The sequence below is a fragment of the Pistacia vera genome, unplaced genomic scaffold, assembly GCF_008641045.1.
Source record: "Pistacia vera cultivar Batoury unplaced genomic scaffold, PisVer_v2 Contig465, whole genome shotgun sequence".
In the NCBI taxonomy this organism is placed as follows: domain Eukaryota; kingdom Viridiplantae; phylum Streptophyta; class Magnoliopsida; order Sapindales; family Anacardiaceae; genus Pistacia; species Pistacia vera.
The window spans coordinates 627,123-651,229 of record NW_022196296.1 but is presented as its reverse complement, the minus strand read 5'-3'; the positions used below and the strand labels follow the sequence as shown (position 1 = coordinate 651,229).

The window sequence follows — 24,107 nt, the reverse complement described above, 5'->3', positions numbered from 1 at the left end:
TTTATTGATTAATAAACATTATTTCAGAGAGTCAATTCTATAGTAATTGATTGACTCTAGGGCACCTACTCTAACACCTACAACTTCTGCACAAGGAAGACCAACGTCTCTCAAGCTCGGTTCATGATGGCCTTGTTTAGCTCCTCAACTTTGAGCCTAAGCTACTCAGTTTCAGCCTCGGCCTTTTGTCGACCTTCCGCCTCCTGGGAAAGATTGAGTGAGACCTGTGTGAACTTTGCCTCCCAATCCGAGATAATTTTTTGAGCCCAGGTGAGCTTGGAGTTCAGCTTATTGTTTGCACCTCGATCGCTTTGGCATCAGCCTTTGCCCGAGCAGTCTTACTCGCCTAAATCTTGTCAAGGAATTCCCTTTCCTTAACATCGAAGGCTGCCATTTCCTCCTTAAGCCGTTCAAGCTCGGCCTGTTTCGAGTCTTTCTCACTTTCCACTACCTCGGCCCTAGCCAAGGCATCCTCTTTGAGCATTTTTGCTTCCTGCCATCCTTTGTGAATGCCCTCCAATATGGGGTAACACTCATCATAAAGAAGCTTGCTTGCCACGCAAGCCTAAAAAAGAAAAAATGAAAGTCAATGAGAAATAAAGGAAAGCGTATATAAAAAAGGGAGAGGGGGGCGAACTACTGATACCTTAGTCATGTAGTTGCATACCCAAGCCAACAGCTATAGAAGAGACGAATCTCTAATGCTTGCGTATGTTTACGGGGTGATGGCGTCCCTGACCACTGAGGCCCCGATGCCAATACGCTTAGGGAGTTGGTTGATCAATGCGTTGAGTGCAACTCGAGTTGCCTCGTCCATAACTTTGCCTCCTTGCTGAGGCGAGTTTGAGTTGTTTCACACAAAAATGACAGCTTCGCCCGTGGGAATAGATTTCTTCTTGGCTGAGCCCTTGGCCACGAACTTCTTAGGGTCGCTAGCTTGCCCTGCGACCTTCTTGCCCGAGCCACCTTGTTGCTCGACAACTTTTTGTTTTCCTGTGCCCTTCTGCTGCTCGGTTGACTTTTTCTTGCCCGAACTATCATACTGCTCAAGTGCCTTTTGCTTCTGCAAGCCTCCAATTGGCTTGCAAGTCTTCTTCGTTGGCCCCTTTTAGGGCTCAAGGGCACCTTTCCCTCCGGCTGCCTTAGAGGCAGTTGTAGACTTTTTGGCACTTCGGCATTCCCTAAACTCGCCATCACTTCATTTAAAGGCCGAGTGCGACGCACCTTGCTCGACCATTCCAATAGCATCTATAGGCTGCTTCTTCGTTGAAGCAACCGATGGTTTCTTGGTAGCCCCAGGCGCTATCGTTTTCTTCTTCAAGCCTTTTGGTTTCTCGACCCTCATTTTTAAGAAAAGAGAAGCAAACAATCAGCGACCTACACAAAAAAGAAGAAAAAAGAAAAAAGAAAAATGCAAGCAAATAAACACTATCTTTTTCAAGGATGGTGTTGAAATTGGTGTTGTCCGTGCAAAAGTCGTATGCCCTCAACCGAGAAAGTGAGATAATCTCGTTGACGTTGTGCTCCTTGTTAGAGAGATTGCTGAAGCGCTGAAGCCTCTGTAAGCTCGTCGCAGGGAGAAAATTATGCTCGACGTTTATTGCAAAACAAAGAAATTCAATCAGCCCAACAATCGAGCTTGAAAACACTCTTCGCACATACTAGGGGTCGAAGTCTTACTAGCTTGCGAAACAAAAACGCCGGTCTCCCCAACATAAAAGAAAAACTGAGAGTCCCAATGTGGGACCTTTTTTGAAACGTCAACCAAACCATTAAAGTGTACTTTCCTTGCCTTGGAAAGGTAGTACGTCTGGTCTTAACCTTTTTTTAATCTATACAAATGGACGAGCTCCTTAATAGATGGCTCACCCAACTCAGCTATTTGGTATGATATGTACAGACCTACGATTAAGATGTATGAATTTGCAGACAACTGGAGAGGGATGATGTCGAATCATCTCAAAACGCTATCGATGAAATGATAGGCAAGGATAGACAACCCGCACCTCAGAAAAGACTTAGAGACTGCCACGCAGCCTGCGGAGGGATTCTTCCGAGAGAAGCCTCCTGGAACCCTCAAATTGAGTTGAGGTGCATAAGCCTTATTTATGCTCTTAAGATCCTTGGCATCAATCGAGGCTTGTGGTTCCTTGCGCGGCCTTCAAGCCGGAGACTTCTTTGGCTGAGTGACCTCCGCAGAGGCATGGTCAGAAGAGCCCGTCGCATTGGGGTCCGAACTCTATGCAACAATATCCTTAGAAACCTTAGCAATTATGCCCCTAAGGATTGCCGAGTCCGTTGGGGGGTCAAACATGCGATCAATGGTATGGTTGCTTGACGAAGACATGACTATAGCTCGCCTCTTAAGGCTGTGCAAAACCGAGTACTTGAACTGGTTTTGCCATTTTAATCGGGTAATCGAATATTCGGGTACCCCTAAAAGGGTACCCAAAAATTGAACCAGATTTTTGGGTACCCGAATATTGGGGTCAGTTTTTGGTTACCCAGTTGATGACCCGAATTTGCTAAAACTTCCTAATTTGGCTAAAGAATAAACTAATCCCTAATTGCTTTCTTTCTTGCCATCTATTTAGAAAATTCTGAAGGGCAGAAAGTTCTACACTCTTCGTTTTCCAAAACCCAAAATCAACACTCTCTATACAATCATTGAGATTGGATAGATTATACCCATTTTCACACATTTTAAATTAAACAATTTACCCACCTGAACATTAACATATTGAAGGAAGGAAAGGTCCAAGTTGGTTCATCGTTCATGAACTTTGAAAAACCTTTATATTTCACCCAACTACTTTTCCCTTTTCTTCAGGAATTGAATTCCATCAAAATATCAACTCCCAACTTTCCTCTAATGTCATGTCATATTTGGGTAACAGAGAGCTTGAGTCTTGAGACAAACATACCTTAAAGACAGAAGACTGACAACGTCAATGTGTGGCTATCGACTGTTATGGGAGCTTGAGGATAGAGGACTATCGACGATTGACTGCAGGCTGCCAGCTGCAACGAGAACGACGGACGACAGTGAAGAGTTGAAGAAGAAGATGCAATTGCGAATTAGAGTGGAGTGAAGGAATAAGATAGAAGAAGAAGATGCAATTACGAACTAGAGTGGAGTGGAGTAAGTGAATTTGGGGCTTTTTTGTTTTGAGTGAAGTAAAGAAAAATCGTGTTCACTTTTAGTTTTACGCTTTTACTCTTTTTTTTTTTTTTTTTAAATAATAAACTAGGTTTCGGGTACCCAAATTGATTTTTAAATATAACCCAGTATCCAAACCGAATATTCGGGTACCTTATGAAGCACTACCCGAACCCGACCAGAATTTTCAAGTACTTAAAAAAATCGATTCGGTTATCATGTTTTTTTTTTGGGTAGCAGGTAATTTTGCATAGCCCTATCGCCTCTAGGTACTTGAAACATAAGGGAACATATGTTAGAGATCAAAATCTCGGCAACCAATTAACACTTTGCTTTCAGTTCAGGCACCTATAGTAGCTCGCGTCGGACAACAAGCATACACGACCTACCAAGATTCTGGTGGCCACCACCACAAACCCATCTTAAACCCAAGACTGCCAGAGACACACTTAAAAACCTAGCAAAGCCCTAAAATGCCCAATGTGGTCATGGCAATGGCCACCCTCAACCACAAAATGTTGCAAAAGCAAGTAAATGAGGGAAAAAAAAGTCTTACTGAATTGAAAGATGGGATGAAATCGTCAAAAAAGCACCGTGAAGACGAGGAAGCAGCGACAGAATAAGCAAGAAAGCCTAAGAACTTTTGCAAAGTGTGAAGGCTGACGAGTTTGCCTACTTTTATAGTGGTTTGCATGGGAGACGAAAGGGCGGGGTTTGATCGTTGCCGTCGATCTACAGCAAATCTCGACCCTCTATCCGTCAAGTAATCTCGGCCCTTGGACATGGCCATGCGTCAATCATCCACGAGGGGCGATCAACTGTTAGGTTGCCATAATCATAACCGTAGCCGCACGTTGCCTCAACTTTGTGAGTACATAACTGTAGTCGCCCACGCGTGACGAAAAGTAACTGCCAAAGGCTGCTACATTTAATGTGACATGACCGTGTGGAATTTACACAAATACCCTTTCTTTTCGAATTCTGTTTGTCAAGAATATCACAGAAGAGAAAAGGTCAAGTGTTGAGTACGTCGACTGGGGATGAGTCTGACTCATGAAGCTCGACCAAATATGTATTCAGTGCCCTACCGATGAATATCGTGCTTGATATCAAATCAAGCAATAGTCTTTAAAGCTCGAAACGAGCACTGAACACTATGAGGCAGATGTTGTGTGTGATTTTTCCTTCAAGCTTAGAGAATTGCAAGGTTATAGCTCGATCCAAAACCAGCTCGACTCAACCAATTATCCGACCCAGTATAAGCTCGTCGAGTTGTAGCTCGACCTAGCACAAGCTAGTCGCGACCAATCCTTATAGTTGTTCAACCAGCTCACAGATAACTCCAGTTCCTAGATATCTCAGAAGGGATTAGATCGACAGCAATCTTGACGCAATCTCAATGCCAATCACGAGAATATCGGAGTTACATTTCAATCTTAATTGTAATTCCTTTATTTTCGTTTTTTTTCCTTTGTACAGAATTTGTATATAAAACCCCTCCAACGATGAGAAATGAGTTAACAAATTATTCTAGGATTGTCATTGTAAGCTCTCACAGCAAAAACAAAAATTGTGAACGTAGGCTCAAGAGTATAACTCGCCGAACCACTTTAGAAACTTTTTTGTCATTTACTTTACTACATTTTTGTTTACATATTGCTGGTTACCTATAATCACGCACACGTCAATTCCCATCCTGTTAAGGTCGATCAGATCACCCTAGTTGATGCATTTTTGCATCAACAATGTCACATTTTTTTCATTTGTTATATTCCCTCCTTTTGTATATAATATTTAATCTAATAAAAGTTTATTATTTTAATGGTTGAAATGGGTTGAGCTCCTGTAAATTTGACGTCAATCGATATACTATTTTCCCACTTTTCCTTTATTCTATTGAAGAAACCGACATTATACTCCAATAACAACTTTACCAAAACTTCATACGATTCTGTTCCCACAAAACCAAACCAAAACAAAATACTTATGCAATACCAAATATAATTCAGAATCTTGTCATCAATGAAGAATAATAGAACAAGATATATTGATAGATATATACAAGTGAAGAGCCGCATATATTTTTTGTTTACATTACAAAATTGGCATTTTCATTTCGCCAACAAGATTATATTAATTCCTAATAATATAACTAACACCAAATCCTAATTAATCATTAATTAACCACGTTAAATTTTAATCAATTACGCTAATTATTACGCATTTGCATATGCACATCGTCGCCAAAAAGATAGAGAAATCTCTCCACCGCCCAACTAGGCTCGTTCTTGGGCAGCCGTCTCGTCTGAGAGTGATTCAACAACGGGGCGCGGCAAAGCGGGCAAGTTTTTTGCCGATCGTAATCCACCCATTTATCAATACAGTCTTTATGGAAGTAATGGCAACAATTTCTCAGCTCACGCACTAGATCGTCCTCCTCGATGTGACTCAAACACACAGCACACGTCTCGGAAACTTCCGGAACCCTCCATTGCACGTCGCCAAAAGTCGCGAGAACCAGGTTTTCTTTTACCGTCTCTGAGGTGAGCGACGGACGGTGTTGATTCGAGGAGTCTCGGTTTCTGTTGCGAAATCGGATGGCCCAAGTTACGAGCCATCTGAGAAGTGTAATGGCAACGGCAGTTCGATAGAGAACGTGGGATACTATTGCGTCGACGTCGTCTAGAAAGAAACCCATTTGAAAGAAGGAAGCGAGAATGGAGAAGGAATTAGGAAGAACGGGGCAAGAAAAAAAAAGTGAAGAAGAGTAAAGAGGAGGAAGGAGAAAAAGAGAAAGGGGGAAGTTTAAAGATAGCAGCAGGCTGTTTATAAAGGCAAAGCTGGTAAAATGCTTTCATTATTTATTTGTTTTTTAATTAAGTAGAGAGAGTGAGTCAGATTGACACGTGTCGGTGAAATTGATCATCTAAGTTAAGAGGTGTATTATATTTTATTGTTTTTGGCTTTTTTAATTTTATTTTCCTGTTATGGGAGGCTCGTCATGCATTGGCTTATTTTCAAAATTATTTATTACAGCGGTGTTGTATAATGAGGTGAATAAGAGTACAAAACAAGAGGGACTAAACGAAAATAGTACTTACAGAAAAATTTAAAAAGAAAAGAGAGAAGAGGGGAGAGAGGGGGGGGGGGGGGGGGGGGGCGGGGTGTTTTAGTTTTTATATAGCAGTTTTTGCCACCCCCAAACCAATAAAAACTTGCCAACAAAAACACAAATGTCACTCGCATACATTACCCAATGCCATGGGATGACACATTACAAGACACTAAGTGGACAACCACAATAGTTCCGCTTGTATTTCCACCGTTTACTGATAATTGTATTTAATCTTATTTGAAAAACATTCAATGAGATACTAATAAGGTTTGTAACTAGACAGTACTAAGTACGTCTAGCACTATTATAATGTTCATAAAATAATTGTGTTTTTTTGTTTAGGTTTTTGTCTCATTGAGTTTTTTTCTCAATAAGATCAAATATAATTATCCATAAACGGTGAAAATTCAAAGAAAGTGTTATGACATGTGTAGATTATTCCATCACTAAAGCCACCACTTGTATAAGAAGAGGTTATGGCCAAGCTTGACACATGTTCTCAAGAACTCCTATAATAGACTCTGATTCTTCTGATTTGTACCCACTACACCCTGATTGGGTTACTAGAGAAAGTAAAGAAATAACATTCTAACCCTTTTACTTTTGCTCTATTCCTTTGAGTACAAAGATCAACAACAATCCTTTTAATTATTCATTAAAAGTAAAAAAATTAAGATCAACAAGATTTGGATCTCTCAAAATTCTTTTCTTTATTCTTTATATATGTTTAGTATAAATCCATTAGGTGTTTTGGCATACAACAGTTATAAGACTAGTTTCCTTTACCCCCACGTCTATAACATATATATTTTCATCATTTTTTGATGATCTATTGTGTGAGTATTTCCCCCTTTCTTGTTCTATTTTAGGCCTATTTGATTGGTGGCTTGGTGGGAATTTCTTTGTATAACCACCTTGAGGTCGAGAATTATTCCAACCCCATCCTCGCCCTTTACCATGATCTTGTCCACAAGTACCACCGTTGTTAGTGGCATTCACTTCAGGGAATGGAGCACTACTAGTTGGACAAGTCTAATGGTTCCTTAATAAGAGTTTATTATTTTGCTCTACAATAAGCAAGAATGATATTAATTCAGAATATCTTCTGAAATTACATTCCCTATATTGTTAATACATGAGCATGTTGGAGGGATGAAAAGTTGAAAATGTTTCTCCACATAACCTTAATAGAGAAACAATCCTTAATAATATTTAATTATACTCATTGATTGTTTTGAAGTCACATATTTGTCTAGTCGTATTGTACTCTAGGAAGCATTATCGACTTATGATAATCAAATCGTTCTTTCAAATGTTTCCACAACTCAACTGGATATTCACTTCTCAATCCTTCGTGTATATGATGACAAAGGAATATTGTTGCTTTTGCACGGTCTTGTTGGGACGCTGAGTTGCCCTCTTTTAGAACATTGTAAGAGTACAAAATAAGAGAGACTAAACTGAAATGAAACAAAAGTTTGATAGCTTAAAAGAGCTAGTGCTTCTTATTGAAGATTCTCTCAATTTGGTAAGGAAAATTACAAACAGGAGGGGAATTTATATAGCAATTTTTGCACCCTCCCAAACCAATAAAAACTTGCTAACAAAAGACACACATGTCACTCACATACATTACCTAATACCATGGAATGACACATTACAAGACACTAAGCATGTTATATGTACACAAACCATAAAAGTGGATTCTATATTCATAAATTGTATATATTTGTATTGTAAAAAATTTGTGAAGAAGGGGAAATGTAGGGGTGTTCAAAAAAATGCAAAAACTGAACCGAACCAAAAAAAACGGTTCGAAAAATTCAAAAAACCGGATTTTCGGTTTGAGAAAAAATAAAAAGCGGTTAACCGAAACCGGTTTTTTGAACCGGTTTTACAAATATATATAAATATTAAATAAAAAATAATAATATTTTTAATGTATTGTTAGTAGTGGTCAATGGATCTGTATGAATATTTAATTTTTATTTGGATATATATTGTTTATATTTACAATTTAATTTAAGAAAAAATAAAAAAAAAGGGAAAACCAAAGAACCGGTTTTCCTTTCAAATTGGTTCGGTTTTGGTTTGAGAATTTTTTCAAACTGAAAAACTAGTTCGGTTAAAAAAAGCGGTTAACCACTTTTGAACACCCCTAGGGAAATGGGAAGAGAGGTGGTGGTGGTGGGGGATTGGTGAAGTTACAAGTGGGGGTGGTGTGAGTGTCTTTATATTTGTATCAGTGAGTTGGGTGTTTGATTTATCTTAATTCTGTCAAAACAAGACAACCCAAAGCAAAAGTGACCACTGGTTTGTTTAGATAAAGAGAATATGACGGGTTAAAGTTAAAGTTAAAAGCTAACTGGAGCAGGCCATTTGATTCTATGTCAATTACATTACATCAATTTCTTTTCTGTATGATTTAAGTCCTTAATCATTCTAACTCCAACTTTAAGAAATGAGAATTATTGATTTAATTGTTCAAACTCATTGTTTTATTACATTATGATTGTAGAATAAAGATTATTAATGAAATAAATAATAAAAGGGAGGTTGTGAACTGTGATGGATCAATTGTTTATTAAATCACCAAATAGAAAGAAGAAGGGTGGTCGGCTACAGAAACTTTGATCACATCACATCACATCATGTGATCCTTTTCATCATGGATGTCTGTTTCTTCCTCCTATCGACTTTAATGGTCACCTCAATTTCATCATTCCAATGAATATTAATTAATTAAAAATCAAATTTTATTAGGTGTGGAATATAGGAATACATTCAACACATCAACAAACGAAAGGGGTCCTGTCATGACACCATCATCCTACTCACATCCCACCAACTCTCTCTCTTAACTTCCAAAAGTTAATAATAAAAGCTTTAAATTACAATACACGGTTGCCCCTTTACCAAATCATTTCATAATTTAATTATAAAGTAATCACACCTAAGATTAAGAAAGAAACCCACATTAACATTATCATGAGTCCAGCCAATCTGCTTTTACTTATTCATTCATTACTCTAATAACCCAACCATCCAAAGTAAGCAACATTGTTCCTACGTGTTCTGCATCGTCATTCCACTTTCCACATTCTTTTAACAAATGGGCATTCCAAGTAAACACATTAATCAATTCTTTCACTTTTAGGTCATAATATGTAAATTAATAACGCTGACACCCTTCCCTTCAGTCGTATGACCAAATTAGTTTTCTTAGCTTTAAAGATAACACCATCTTTATGACTCTAAAGTAAGCACTAAAAACATCAACAACACGTCTATTATGCATGCTTGAAACATAATTTCTAATATCTATGTATGAATGACAATAACAGCAAAACTAAATGCAACAGTATTTACATTTATTTGTATAATTCGGATAAGGACTAAACCAGCAGATTAGATCATTAGACATAAACTTTCTAATTTCAGATATCTATCACAATAACAACAGTATTTAAATTTTTTTATATGTTTCGGATAAGGACTATACCAGCAGATTAGGCATAAACTTTCCCCAGATTCCATTAGTCAAGAAAATACACCGACATTTATTTACATTGACCAGCTTCAGCTATATATCAAATAAATATAAACGTGGGGAATCGACTGATCTTATCCATGATGTTCTTGATCTTAGCAAAAGAATGAAAAAGGCAGCCCTAAATTAAAAATATGGATGACCACACCGGTTAAAGAAAGCTTCGAATCTAAACAAGACTAAAGTTCGGCAAACACACATCCAGATGAAGATGATACTTTCTAAAGGATAGAATAATATCAAAAATATAAATGATAAGGGGCGGTCAGCCTCATATAAGTTCCACCTTATCTGTATATACAAAGTCAAGCTTAAAAAATTATTTCACACATCCACTACACACTTAAAGTCATGCACAAATATTTGCTCCTTTGCCGCAGGAATATTGATAACTTTTTTTTATTACCTTGGAAATGAACTCTGATTCACACTCCAGGAGTTGCGCCTGTATCTGTATATCATAAAAATCCAGGCAGAACTTGTATACAACGATTCCATGAGCGAAACTGACAACTTGCGTAACCAATTTCTCTCATGTTGTTGTGGCTTGTTCACAGTTGTTTCTCTTCGATCTTTTGACGCATTTTGTACTGCAAAGTGGCTGGAGCACAATCCAGAGGTGTTTCCCCTGAAATAGTAGGAAATTAGTTAAGAGTTGAAGTTGGAGAAGAAAGCCAAAGCGACAGACCAACACCCACAACTTAAGCGAACCACTGCCATGTTCTCTACTAAACCATAATCTGGCAGTAATAAGTGTAAAAGTATTCTGTTAGAAAGATGGAAGGTGACATTGTGTTATAGGAAAAACTAGACTAACAAACCAAAGTCCTCAAAATATTTTGATTGGTCCAGTAGAGGAGTTTTTAGCCGGTGTTTGTACTGTCAAGAACATTAAAAACATATCTGGCTTCTTGGTGGACATACTGACATTTTCAGCTAGTCATCCATTATTGCCATGCCATGACTGTTTTTAGTAATTACCTCCACAAATCAATAACCCAATATATATCAATACTAATGCAATGATATTAAATACCTTGTGCATTCCTGTAGTCCATGCTTGCTCCACATTCCATGAGGATAAAAGCTATATCAGTTCGATTAAAAAGTGCCGCCTGCATCCATTAAGCATGTAGCAATTTAGCAGGATACACTTTTTTTAAAGTAAATGAATCAATATCATGCAAACATACTCATGCTTGAGAGTGCAAACACACATTGAAACATGTACATGCAAGCGTGATGCACTGACCACACCAAGAGAAAGAAAAGGGGGAAGTGTGATTACTAGATGTAGCAGAGACATTCCTTGTTTGTCATGAAAATTTGCATCCACGCCCTGCCACCATTGTCAATGTTTTAAGTTTATTTTCTGACTTGTACCTCTTTTAAGTAATTTTTTAGTGACAGTTCTAAAACACAATAACAAATACCTCACTCAGTAGCTTCTTGACAGCAGCAGTATCTCCATTCTTTATAGCTTCTCTTAAACCCTAAGGACAGTACATGCAGTTACAATTACAAATGCATAAATAAAATGATCTAGCCAATAGAATACTTCAGCAAAGTTGAAACTCTAAGGCAAAATCTTGTTTATACCTCTCCGTTGACATCATAATCCATCTGAGGAGTATCCATGGCAACATGCGTCACTTGACCAGGATTGAAAACAGAACTGCAAAGTTTGTACAAGTCAATTACACACTTAAAAATGCCACATGGTGTTAGTGAGCAAGATTTGACATTGAACTCACATATTACAAAAGTACAATGTCAAAACAAAATAAAGAACATGATAGCTTTACATATAAATAATAGAGGAAAGAAAGTACTGAATATGAAAGGAGTAATGAGCGTTAGAAGAATGGAAAAAGACTCAATCCATTGAAAGTGAAATAGATATCAAAGAAGATTGCCCAATATCCTAGTTTGAGGCAAGTTCTCCTGCAGCATCAGAGAAGAATCCTAGTGCCTATATGCTGAACTGAAATGATTGTTTCCACAAGATGAAGTTGGATATTAGTGAGTTTAGTTTTGGAGGTGTAAAGAAAAGCAATTAAAGCAAGATGATCAATTGAGATGGTAAATTGGTGGTAGGAAGAGGAAAACTCATAATTCAAAACTTGGTCTAAAACAATTGCAAAACAAAATTATATTTCTGCACTTGAAGCAATAAAGTTGAGAATATGGGCCACTTGAAACTTGAAAAGCATAAGATAATCATGAGATTAGCATGCATGGACTCAGTTATGCCTCAAACCGAAAGCCCATGACACACTTAATGAACTTTAGCTTGCACTGAACAGAAACAGAATTGGTAAAAAGGAAGCACTCTACAGGAATGAATAACAAGAACTTTTGAATGATAATGCACCATAATGACTAAGAGAAAAAGTGTCATCAGAGTAACCAATTCTGCTATCACATTGAAATCAAATGGACTCTAGTCAGATTCAATCACGTCATGCCAGATTAATAATGATGTTGTGGTTCAAAACAGATTGTTTGTTCATAAACTAAACTACTCACCTTTGATTGCTAACCTGCATCACAAACTACTTATGGAGAAACAATATCTATTGCAAAAACTCATTCATTATGTCCTGGAAGAACAGAAATTGGACATCAAAACCAGAGATTACATACCTAAATTTGCTGTTTGAGGTGGAACCTCTATTTCTTGGAACAGTGTCTGTCTTTTTTGGCTTCGGATTTGACTGAGCCGTAGAGCTAGAAGCGTTTTTCATCTGCATCAAAAATAATATTCTGTGAGTAGCAAGAAGTGCACGAAACAAATATAAAATTATTGTAGAATCCATACCGGCAGGGGACGTGCGTCAGTGGATGGGGCTGGGGCTGGGGCTGGAGCTGGAGCTGGAGCTTCACAAATGCACAACGGCATACCACACTTGCACTCTACAACGCCTGAAACAGGGTGATGCTCCACCACTGTCTCCATCTTTTCATCCACATCAGCACCTATGTCTAATCTAGCGAATGTATCTGTTACAGGATTAATTCCATCTGGAGAAGTCTGAAGATTATCATTTGCAGCTCTGTTCGCAAAATAAAATCCACAAATTGTTAGTTCTGTACATAGAAATCAAAACTTGATAGAGACAACAGAAAGAGTTCTTCAATTGCACCCAACATGCAGGAGGTAGCAAAAGTCCAAACAGTAAACAAGAAAACAGAGTAACAGCAGAATGAAAAACAAAAGCTGGAAGTTTTCTGCAAAATTTGATTAGTGGTTTTTGATTTTTAGCATTCATTATTTTGGAAAAAGAGATGTGTTTCCCATTTTGTATAGATTATTGGACCTTGGGGGTTTTGGGACAGCTTGTCCCTTTTTTATGGAAGACTTGTCCATTGTTGTATGCTTTTTATTTTAACAGACTTATCTTTGCTGCAAAAAATCAGCTAAGTATATTAATGGAGTCAGAAGCACAGAGATGCAAATCCCTTCATAACAAACAAACACATCTCCTGAATCTTTAGAGTTTGCTTCAAAATCATTTGATTGCCAGAGACAAAGACTAAACACTCCAACTAAAGTTTTGCCTTTTTCTTACATGTTTTTAAATGCTTGCCACTAAAACTTATTTTGAGTCAAAAAGCAGAAGAATAAATACTACAACAATAAACATATCTCAAAGAACAAAAGAAGAAGAAAGAGCTGACTCATGAATAACTTCCGAACCTTAGGATGAGGTCATCTGTGATCTAGTGAAAATGAAAAACTTACTTCCAGATATCCTATATTCATTAAACACCATAAATCAAAGGAAACCAAACAGCTCAATCCTAGTTATTAATAATCTGCAGAAGCAAAATTTTACCAGATTCCTAAGGGGTTAAGGAAACAATGGATATTTAGAGACAGAGGGTGCATAAAATAAGGCAAAAAGAGAAAAAACAAAAAACATCCTCAAATGAGTAAGAGGAGGAAACAAGTTCTCAATTTCTACAACACTAAAATAAGATATGCCCAAGAAATTTGTAATTAATTTAGATGAACATAGATAGCTTAATTTCATATCAGCTAAATAGTATATGTTGTATTGTATATTTCTTCATTTGCATGTCTTTCTCGAATGGTTAAGTTGCAGTTTGCACATGAGATTTTGGGCTTTTATTTTTACCTTTTTGAACTTTAAATTCATTATACATCAATCTATATATCCTTCATGTATATTCTTTAATTTCTAAAAGTTTCTCTCCCTCTTTCTCCAAACCTAGATTCATAAGTTTAAAAAAAATTTCAAGTATAGTTGAAGTTTGATGAAAGAAATTTCTAGCAAACATTAACAAAAGAAGGGGAAAAAAAGTCTAGCCCTATATAAATTCTGGATCACACACGTGTTTGCATTGCTCTATTTCAATTTATTAAGCATTAACTTAAAATGCATTGTACACTTACACAAGTGAAGCTGTTTTGAGTAGATAATGATGATACATGTGTGATTATGGTAATTGAAGGCTTATAAAACTTAAGCATTAATTTACTGTATAATATTATTCGTATCTACTAATTGTATAAATTCTTTCCTAGTAAAAAGCTGTCTAGTTCCTTCCCTGCAACTAGGAGGGGATCCAGTTTTGCTAGCCATAAGAAGCCATTTTCCAGTCAAACTAACTAGGATTGAGAACATACAAAAGGGAAAACAAATTCAAAGCTGTAACTAATCATTTCCTTCTCCCCTTTATCGGCAAAAAGAGCCTAAGAAAATGCGGGCATGCTCTATATCAAGTATCTTATCCTATTTTAAAGACATGAAAGTTTTCCGAAAATATACCACAATGTAAAAAATCAACAAAACAACTAATAGAAATACTATCAAGGTCTGTCAGGATTGGTTTACCGAGAAGAATTATTAAAACAATCAGCGCAAACTCTCACATCGGTGTGAATGCCAAATTGCGGTAAAGCCTGAATTCAATCACAGAAAGCAGAATAAACATATGCTCAATTTCAGAAACAAAAAATACACTTAAATTCCCAAACTCAAACCATTTGATTCGCAGAATGTTCATGGCACAAGGTCCTGCCACAACATCGACAATGATGCTGCCACACAAAAAAGAGTAAGAGTTCAGTCCCAATTGTACAATAAAATTGCATCCAAAAGCCATTCAACGTTTACTTTAGATTTATGGATCACAACAGTTCACAGCAATCTGTTAATAAATCCAGATGTTCTAATTTTATTTGGATGTTAAAATTCGGATTGTGTACAAACGTAATAAATCTATCGGATCAATCAACACAAATTGGTTAATAAGCATTTATAAAGCTGGTTAAATTGAAGGAATGATAAAAAAGAAAAAAGAAAAGAAGTACCCGACGCCGGAAAGTGTTGAAGCTGCATTTGCAAACGTCGCAGCGTGCTGCTTCCTGGAAAGGAGGGGGCTCTGGCGGCATTTCTGATGTCCCACCGTGCCACTGATTCGTTGTTTTCAATATATTCCGGGCGAACGATCGAACAAATGGTGGGGTTTTGAGATTTTTATACTATTTTTTAGTTTTTTAATTTAAAGACCAAGTATTATCTGCGGGCTGACCAGATTAGTGATGACCCGAGTATGAAATAAGAATGTCTGATCCGGTTTAACACCAATTATCAGTCAATCAAAATTGATACATAATTTAATTTTACAAACTTTCTCTCGTAATCTCAACTTAGCAGATTACAATTAGTTAACTTGAAATTGAGCAAACAAAACTTATATCAAGCAAGCGAGACCCATTTACGAGCTGACTAATTACAAAGTGAGAAAAAGTTTGAATTTGGGTTGTAAGTATAGTATCGTCCATTATCATGATTTAAAATAAGAGTAATACTATAAATACAAAGAAATTTTAAAAAAATTTATATACAAAGTGATATGATAGAAAATGAATGAAAGAGTGATATGATTGGCTTTTTTGGTAGATTATTTTAAATATGATATTTTAAATAAACTATTTTAAGTTGAATTGAGTTGGATTAAATATAAAAGGATGAGATTATAAGAATGTGTTTAGTATAATATTTAAAAATTATATTAGATAAACTGTTCAATAGTTGTTTGGTACATTTTTTTGAAAATATTTACATTATGTGTAACCTCTTATATTTATTAATTTAGCTACCCCAAAAAAAAAAACTTTAAAAATTAACAAAAACACTCTCACAACGAAACTTTAAAAATTAACAAACATACCTCCCAAAAATGAAGCTATCAACGACGACTAAAATATGGTCGTTTCAGGCCAGATCATGATGGATCTAGTTGAAAACGGCAAGATCGATGCACAACTGGCCAGATTCGATCGATCATGCGTCGTTCCACTGGAGATTATTCATCATATATTATTTGATTCCAATTTGCATACAATATACAATACACATCCTTAGACCTTTATTGGATAAATTTTTTATATTCACTCTATCATTCATTTACGTCACTTGGAACACCTAATCTGATTAAGTAATCATAATCGCCGCTATCGACACCACCACCACCATCACCACTGTCGTCGCCACCGCCACCATGCCCTAGCCACCAGCAGCAACTTCATTTTCATCATGTGCAACATCCCAAAATGGGTCTATTAGTCGGCGTTTGTTGTCATGTAGTTGTCGGCTCTCCCTTCCTTCCTTCATACCTGCATCATCATGCAGCTTATCATACCCAAGGTCACCATGCCCCACTGAGTTCGATTCAATAGCTGTATGCCCAAAGCCATAGTATGTATAAATTAGGAACAGTATCTGGAAAGACAAAATAAGGCCAAGAGAATTAGTACTAAAACTTCATATAAAATGCAAGAACAAATTAATAATATTAAGAATGAGAAAAAGAAAGCACTATAAACCCTAACATGCATTTAACTAAGAATTGATGATATTATTAAGCAAAATTTTAAGCACATGCTATTAAGAAATATTCAATTTGTGAAAAGAAACTAAGATTCTACTGATCCAATTTTTTAATCTCTGTCTAAAAAGAAATAAGCACATTTTCTCACCAAACATAACATTCGCGCTTCTTTAAACAAACATGAAACAATTATATATACCATTGTAGTATGTTTCTTCACCAGCCACCACCTCACTCACAACTGAGTCTTTCTGACAAGCTATTCGCAAGTATACGAAACTGTGTAAGTAATAAGGTTCGAGTAACAAGTGTCGAATCTCAAGAGAACTACTACTACCAAATACCAAACTAATATATTTTATTACTATTTTATTAATAAGATTTTAAGAATGATTTAATGGAAAATAAAACTAATTAAAAACTAAACAAAAGCAGAATTTTATTAATACTTTGATAAAAATATCTATATGACTAAACCTAGGGCACAAATTTCACACCAATTTAATCATATACATTGACAATTATTGTTAACCTAATTAAGCTTATTCTAAAGGTCAAATTCTCTAATATTTCACTAACTTTCTCTTGAACAATTAGTGAATTAACCCTTAAGCAACAACCCAAAATATCTCTAAGTTAGATTTAGAAGTTAAAAGATTATTAAGTTCTATGGAATTTACCAGAGCCTCACCAATCGCGGTAACCTATCTCTAGCGTTCACTCAATCTATGATTTTATTACCTTGGACTAATTAGGTTTCTCTCTTGATCTCAACTTAACCCATAAAATCATTCAACTCTCATGCCCTTAAAAATTGAAAGCATTTAGTGCAATAATAAAACTTAGAACAAAACTTAATAAAAATTAACAACAAATAATTCAATGCATATTCATAAAATTTGGCTACATCTTAGCCCTAGACAATAAATTTAGTTCATACTAGACAATAAATTTAGTTCATACTTTCCATACTAAAAACAAACATTGTATTCAATAACATAAGTTCAAGGAAGAAAATTAAAAAACTTCTCTAATTGGTGAACAAAAACTGCAAGAATTCTGATCTCCAAAATAGTAGCCGCTCTCTCTTCTTCTTAATCTCTAAAAACTAATTAAAGACCCTTAATTATAGTGCTAGGGTTTGGAGGTTAATCAAGAAATAATTAAATGCCTCGAATAAGTCAAATTCATACTAGGCTTTAAAACAGTCCATCCAGGCCGCACTCCATCACTGTAGCGACAAAAACGGTTGCTGCGTAATATACCCTACGCTTCAGCCGTAGGTAGTCTTATGTATGCAATGTTATGTACAAGGTCTGATATAGCCTATGTTGTAAGTGTTGCGAGCAGATATCAATCAAATCTATGACAGAAACATTGGTCAGCAGTTAAAACAATTTTTAAGTACTTGAGAATGACAAAAGATTTAATACTGAATTATGGAGGTTCAAAATTGAAAATCCAGGGATACTTAGACTTTGATTTTCAATCAGATGTGGAGGAGCAATTAGTTGGAAAATTTCCAAGCAATCGACCACTGCTGACTCCACTACAGGAGCTGAATATATTGTCGCTTCAAAAACAATAAAAGAAGGTGTATGGATACGTAAATTTGTAGTTGAACTTGACGTGGTTTCGAACATGAGTTATCCGATAACCTTGTTCTGCGACAATAATGGTGCTATTGCACAAGCAAAGGAACCAAGAGCACACCAGAAATCAAAACATATTTAGTGTAAATATCATATTTTGATAGAGCTTGTTGAAACTGGAGAAATTTTGGTGCAGAAAACACCTTCAGCGGATAATGTAGCTGACCCACTTACTAAAGCGATAACACATAAGCAATTAGATCATCATCTTGAGAAAATGGGTATTAGATACCACACCGATTGGCTCTAGTGCAAGTGGGAGTTTTGTTAGTATATGCCCTAGGAACCAATCGTGTCGTCGGTTCCAAGGTATTATGTTTTGTATATATATATTAATGTATATATTTTGTATATACATTTTTATCTTATTAATAAAAGAAAGTGTTCTTATTTCACATGTGGTTTATTGCTTCATTCATATATATGTATTACATATGAAATGTCTGGATAATACAAATCTTTAGAAGATAAAAATCATCAAAGTATTCCCTACATAGGTAATATTAATTAGGCAATAATATTATATAGTAAGCATGTTGAATGCCTCCATTAAATATCATATCATGGTATTAGTGTGGGTGATTATAAAAGTTATATCACTAAGGCATTAGCATGGATAAGCGATTAGTGTACTGTTTATCGAATATGGCCATTTATGATAAATCACATGGACATTTAAAATGTAGTCAATGATGCATCGTAAGATTGTACTAGTATATTATTAATCCTTAGACCTGAGATATCACGGTTGGATTCTACATAAACGCATACGGTTCATATGGTGTATAAACACGAGGCTAATCATGTCATGTGTTCATAAGTCGATTTGGCCATGTGTTGTTTATGTGTGAAAACAAGTGATAGTCAAGGTGGGATCCGTTGACTTGGTATAGATTCATATCAAGTTCCTAGACAAATGTTAAGATACATTGGAAAAAGGAAATCTTCGGTCAGGGTATATAAAATGTTACCTAAAATGTTGTTTCATGGTGACACGTTTCATATGTATGGATTGTCAATTTGATATAAATTAAGATAAGGATTTTGACATACCATGAATCCATTCTTAATTGGGATTAGACAACAAAAGGATTTGATTACATCGTGCATATGATTATAAAAGGGTTCATTCTTCATTGTGACTTAGGGGTTATGGAGCATTGCTAGATGCCTACCATAATCCGTCTAGATGCCTACCATAATCCGTAGGAGTTTTAGTCATAAAGAATTATGACAAAACATATCGGAATAGACTATGATATTGGGCCCACGGCTAGGCCACAGTGAACCTAAGAGATCACACATAAAAACTAAGGAGAATAGAGAAATAGCTAAAGAGAGTTGATTATCCAAGGTTGGCTAGCACCTACCAAGGATAATAAAGTTATTTATATTATTATCATTGAATTAGATTCAATTGAGGGTTATATTAGTTATTATGAATAATTTAAGAGTTACACTGCTAATTGGAATTAAATGGAATTTCAATTCATAATTAATCATTTTCTTTATATTAAATTGAATTTAACAATGGGTTGTAATTGTAAACATATAAACAATTTAAGGGTTAAATTATTATGTAAACAATTTAAGAATTAAATTGTTAATTGTGATTAAATGTTATTATTTAAAGAAGTTTAATAACTTCATAATAATTATGAAATTATTTACAACTCCAAAACAATTATGGAATTGTTTAAGGAAGTCCAAAAACAATTTGTTGGAATTGTTTACAAGGCTACATAGATAAGAAAATGATATTCAGTTTGATAAAAGAGATCAAAAAAATTTATAAGAACCCTAAATATCCCTTAGCTAATTCTTCTTTTACCTAGTGTGGATACTCTTTGTTTAATTTCTCTTAAAATTAAAATTCTCCAGTTTGCTAAGGACTTAAGGTAACAAGTTATACCTTACTTGTTTTCAATTTGATTAAATTTTTTTTTTTTTTTTTTTTTTTTTTTTTTTTTTTTGCAAAATACTAATATACATATTATAGTATCACATGTATCATTCTCCATGCATTCCATCTTTCAGTACAATAGTCATCAAATGTCTTTAAAGTAAACTCACCAGCATTGTCCAAACGGATTGCTTTCATTGAGTAATCAGGAAAGTGTGCCCGTAATCTGATAATTTGTGCCAACAGTCTAGCAAAGGCAACATTAAGGGTAAATAGTAGACAAACATGTGACCATCATACCGATGCGTCAATCAATACCATAAAATAGCGGAAAGGTTCACTTGGTTGATAAATAGGTCCACATATGTCCCCTTGAATTCTTTATAAAAATGATGGGGATTCTAGACCAACTATAGTGATGGACGGCTTAAGTGCCAATTTCCCTTGTGAGCAAGCAATACAAGCACTCTCACTAGGTGACAACATCTTCAAGTTCTTTAATGGGTGCCTATGTGAGTTTTCTATGATCCTACGCATCATTGTAGATCTTAGGTGACCAAGATAGTCATGCCAAATTTTAAAAAGTTCAGGTTTAGTGAACTTCTGGTTCATGGCTGCATAAATTTCAATATTTTCTAATACATGCTTTTAGCATGAAATATTAGCAGTGATGTATAAAAACTCTCCATCCTTTTCACTTAAAGTTTCAATGTGGTATCCATTGAGTCGTATATCTTTGAAACTGTTGTAGATTGTTGTAGATAATCATGCAAAATCTTACAGATATTGCATGATTAAGTGAATAAATCTATAATAGGATATTAGGATTGTAATCAATACATATTAGGAACAAATCTGTAAAATAGGAAGTTAGATTTTTTATTTCCTAGATTAGATTATTTATTTCCTAGATTAGTTCTTTATTTTCCTATATATTGATGTATAATTTGTCAATGAGATACAAGAGAAAATTACAATCAGTTCTCTGTTTGTAACAGAAACTAAGCAAATTTCTTTTGGATTTGCTGGAATATAAATCATCATGGATACTTAATTTAGTTCTGCTTGGTAACATGAGTGTTGCTCTTCAGGAGCCCTCAATTATGTTTGCAGATCCTGATATAGTATTTATTTTAGCCTCAGTTAAGGTCAAACCTGAGAAATATTTTCTATCCTGAAGGATGGTGTGCGTTGTTGCACTGTCTGCTATAAAATGTCTCCATCATTACCAGATACCGATGTCTCAGTTTCAAAGTCCATCTAAAAACAAATTACATTGGTAAAGATGTTTACAGAACTTTATCTTCATGATATGAAATTTTAGGTCCATTTTTTGTCTCTGTTTTACAAACTTCATGCTTGTAATCAATATTTAGAACTTCAAGTTCTAAAACGATATTTATTTATTGAACTTCAAGTTCATTTATCATATATAAGATGGAAGTACAATTACTAACATTGGTTATAAAAAATATAATAAAAGCATATCCAACCATAAAGGTTGTATTCAACAAGAATGAACAGATCCGTCCATGAAGGCAGTATTCAACAATAATAAATAGATCCGATCATAGAGGCAAAATTTAACAATAATAAATAGATCTGACCATAAAAGCGGAATTTAACAATAATAAATAGATTCAACCATAGAGGCACAATTTAACAATGAAAAATAAATCCAACCATAGAGATAAAATTTTAATAATAATAAATAAATCCAGCCATAAAGGCGAAAACAAAGATTAAAGAACACCCGTAGGGTCAAAGTACGTACTCTCAATAGAAGTGCAACATTACATTTGTTAAGCTTTTCGTGTTGATAACATGTTGCAATTTTAGTGGTGCTATTTAGTAATAACTCAAGAAAGGTAAAGTAAATTTATAACAAGGACTAAAGTGAGAGAATTGAGAAATGTGATTGATATTGCGTAATCCCTCAAAAGTTTTGGATTGTAAAGGATTAATTGGATTGATTGGAATGAAAGGGATTGGGGGAATATTTTATAGTCATCACAACTCCCCACTTTCACCGCCTCAAAGTAACAAAGGCAGTGGATGGACACCCTCTGCCTTTACAACAGTAAAATGTATTCAATAAGTTTTACAAGTTGATGGGTTCTGTTGGGTATAAAATAAATAAAGCCCAAAAACTCATGTGAGGTCTACGGGGCAAAATCCAATAAAATAATAGGGGCGTTTGGTTCATGAATGTTAGATTACTGGGAATGTTGGATTACTGCAAAGATAGATTACCTTGAAAGATTGCTGGGAATCTTTAAGAAAATGTGCTTGATTAGTTGGTGGGTATGTTATATTAATATGGTTGGTTATGGGGAATAAATTGGTAGGTATGTTATTTAAATCACTAAATTGTCCCCTTTACAAATATTAATATAATATTATTTTTATTATTAATTTTTGAATAATTTCTTTTAACCCCCAATATTTCAGATTTAGTTAAAACACCCATGCTTATATAAAACTTTAATTTATTATGAAATCACCCCCACCTCTTGCCACCACCGCATACCACCGCCGGAAGTCTCCGAAAGTCCTCATCAGCAACTCACCGTGACTAAGAGGCTTCGATATGGCCATTTTCGGCCATATCAGGCCAGATTTGGCCATTTCCGGCCAGATCTGAGCGAGATCTGGCCGTTAACGGCCACGGACCTGGCCTTTAACAGCCAGATCTATTTCGGCTGGAATAGATCTGGTCATTAACGGCCAAGTCTGTGGCGGTTAACGGCCAGATCTGGCCTGATATGGCCGTTTTCGGCCATCAATATGGCTGAAAACGGCCATATCAATGACTCCCGGAGCCTCCCACTCAAACTAGTTTTTTTTTAGGGACTTCGACGAGTTTTTCGAGGCGGTCCGTGGTGGTTGGCCACTATAGGCGGTGGTGGCAGTGGTGGTGGTGGCTGAGTGGCAGTGGTCTTTAAATTGTTTTAAATATAAGGACATTATTGTCCAAAATTTTAGTTAAACAAGGTAAAATTGAAATAAGATATTAATGTAAATTTATTTTAAAATGAGGGCATTATTGTCCAAAATTTTCATTAATAAGGGATAAAATTGTAACAAAAAAGGATAACTCTGGTAATCTCAGAATACCTAAGAAAATGGAGTAATCAGATTACCTCCAATATTACCAATAGTAGTTACTATTGGTATTTGAATATTACCAGAATCTTATATTACTTGACAACCAAACGTGGTAATCAAGTAATATCAGATGACATTACCCCAATAATCTGACATTACCACCAACCAAACGCCCCCAATGGGTTAAGGTCATATGCCAAATGCCCAAAAAGATGAAGAAGAGTTAATAGTTATAAATGAAAAAGATTCATAGCTGGGAAAGATAGGGAAATGTTTATTTTAAATTCGATTCCTAAGACTATTAATAAGAGATAATCATTAGTGGTTTATTTAGTCATTAACTTCAAGGTCTTGAGGGATTAATTGAGGTATCTGCAAACTAACCCAAACACCCCCAAATACCAAAAAATAAAAAAAAAAGATAGTGAAATGGAGAAAAAAAAGCCATTTCGTGTTTAATATATTCCTAAATGAATAAGTTGCCCATAAATGAGAGCATTAGAGCATGTTTGGTTAGGCTTAACAATCGGCCAAAAATCTTACTTAAAAGTTACAAGGTACTTTCAAATTTTTTTAGACTTTTTTGTTACATTTGAAAATTACTTACAAGATTTTAAATAAGTTATATATTATGCCATAACTGTTTTTGAGGTCGGTTAAAGTGCTGAGATTCAAAATTATCGGTATTTTATTTTATAAATTTAACTTGATATAATCTTGTATATTAAACTTTTTATTGGTAAATTAACACAAAA

General features: G+C 35.3%; 1 protein-coding gene across 1 annotated transcript; it reads right to left on the bottom strand.

The window, feature by feature from the left end:
• Positions 1-10,025: 10,025 nt before the first annotated feature.
• Positions 10,026-15,371, bottom strand: LOC116145723 (hepatocyte growth factor-regulated tyrosine kinase substrate-like). The gene is made up of 10 exons (XM_031431170.1): positions 15,167-15,371; positions 14,837-14,893; positions 14,688-14,755; positions 12,647-12,881; positions 12,472-12,572; positions 11,425-11,500; positions 11,259-11,318; positions 11,114-11,164; positions 10,862-10,940; positions 10,026-10,453 (listed from the first exon to the last, which is right to left on the bottom strand). The coding sequence occupies exons 1-10, from the start codon at positions 15,245-15,247 to the stop codon at positions 10,377-10,379; spliced, it is 885 nt and encodes a 294-aa protein (XP_031287030.1). The 5' UTR covers positions 15,248-15,371; the 3' UTR covers positions 10,026-10,376.
• Between the last annotated feature and the right edge of the window lie 8,736 nt (positions 15,372-24,107).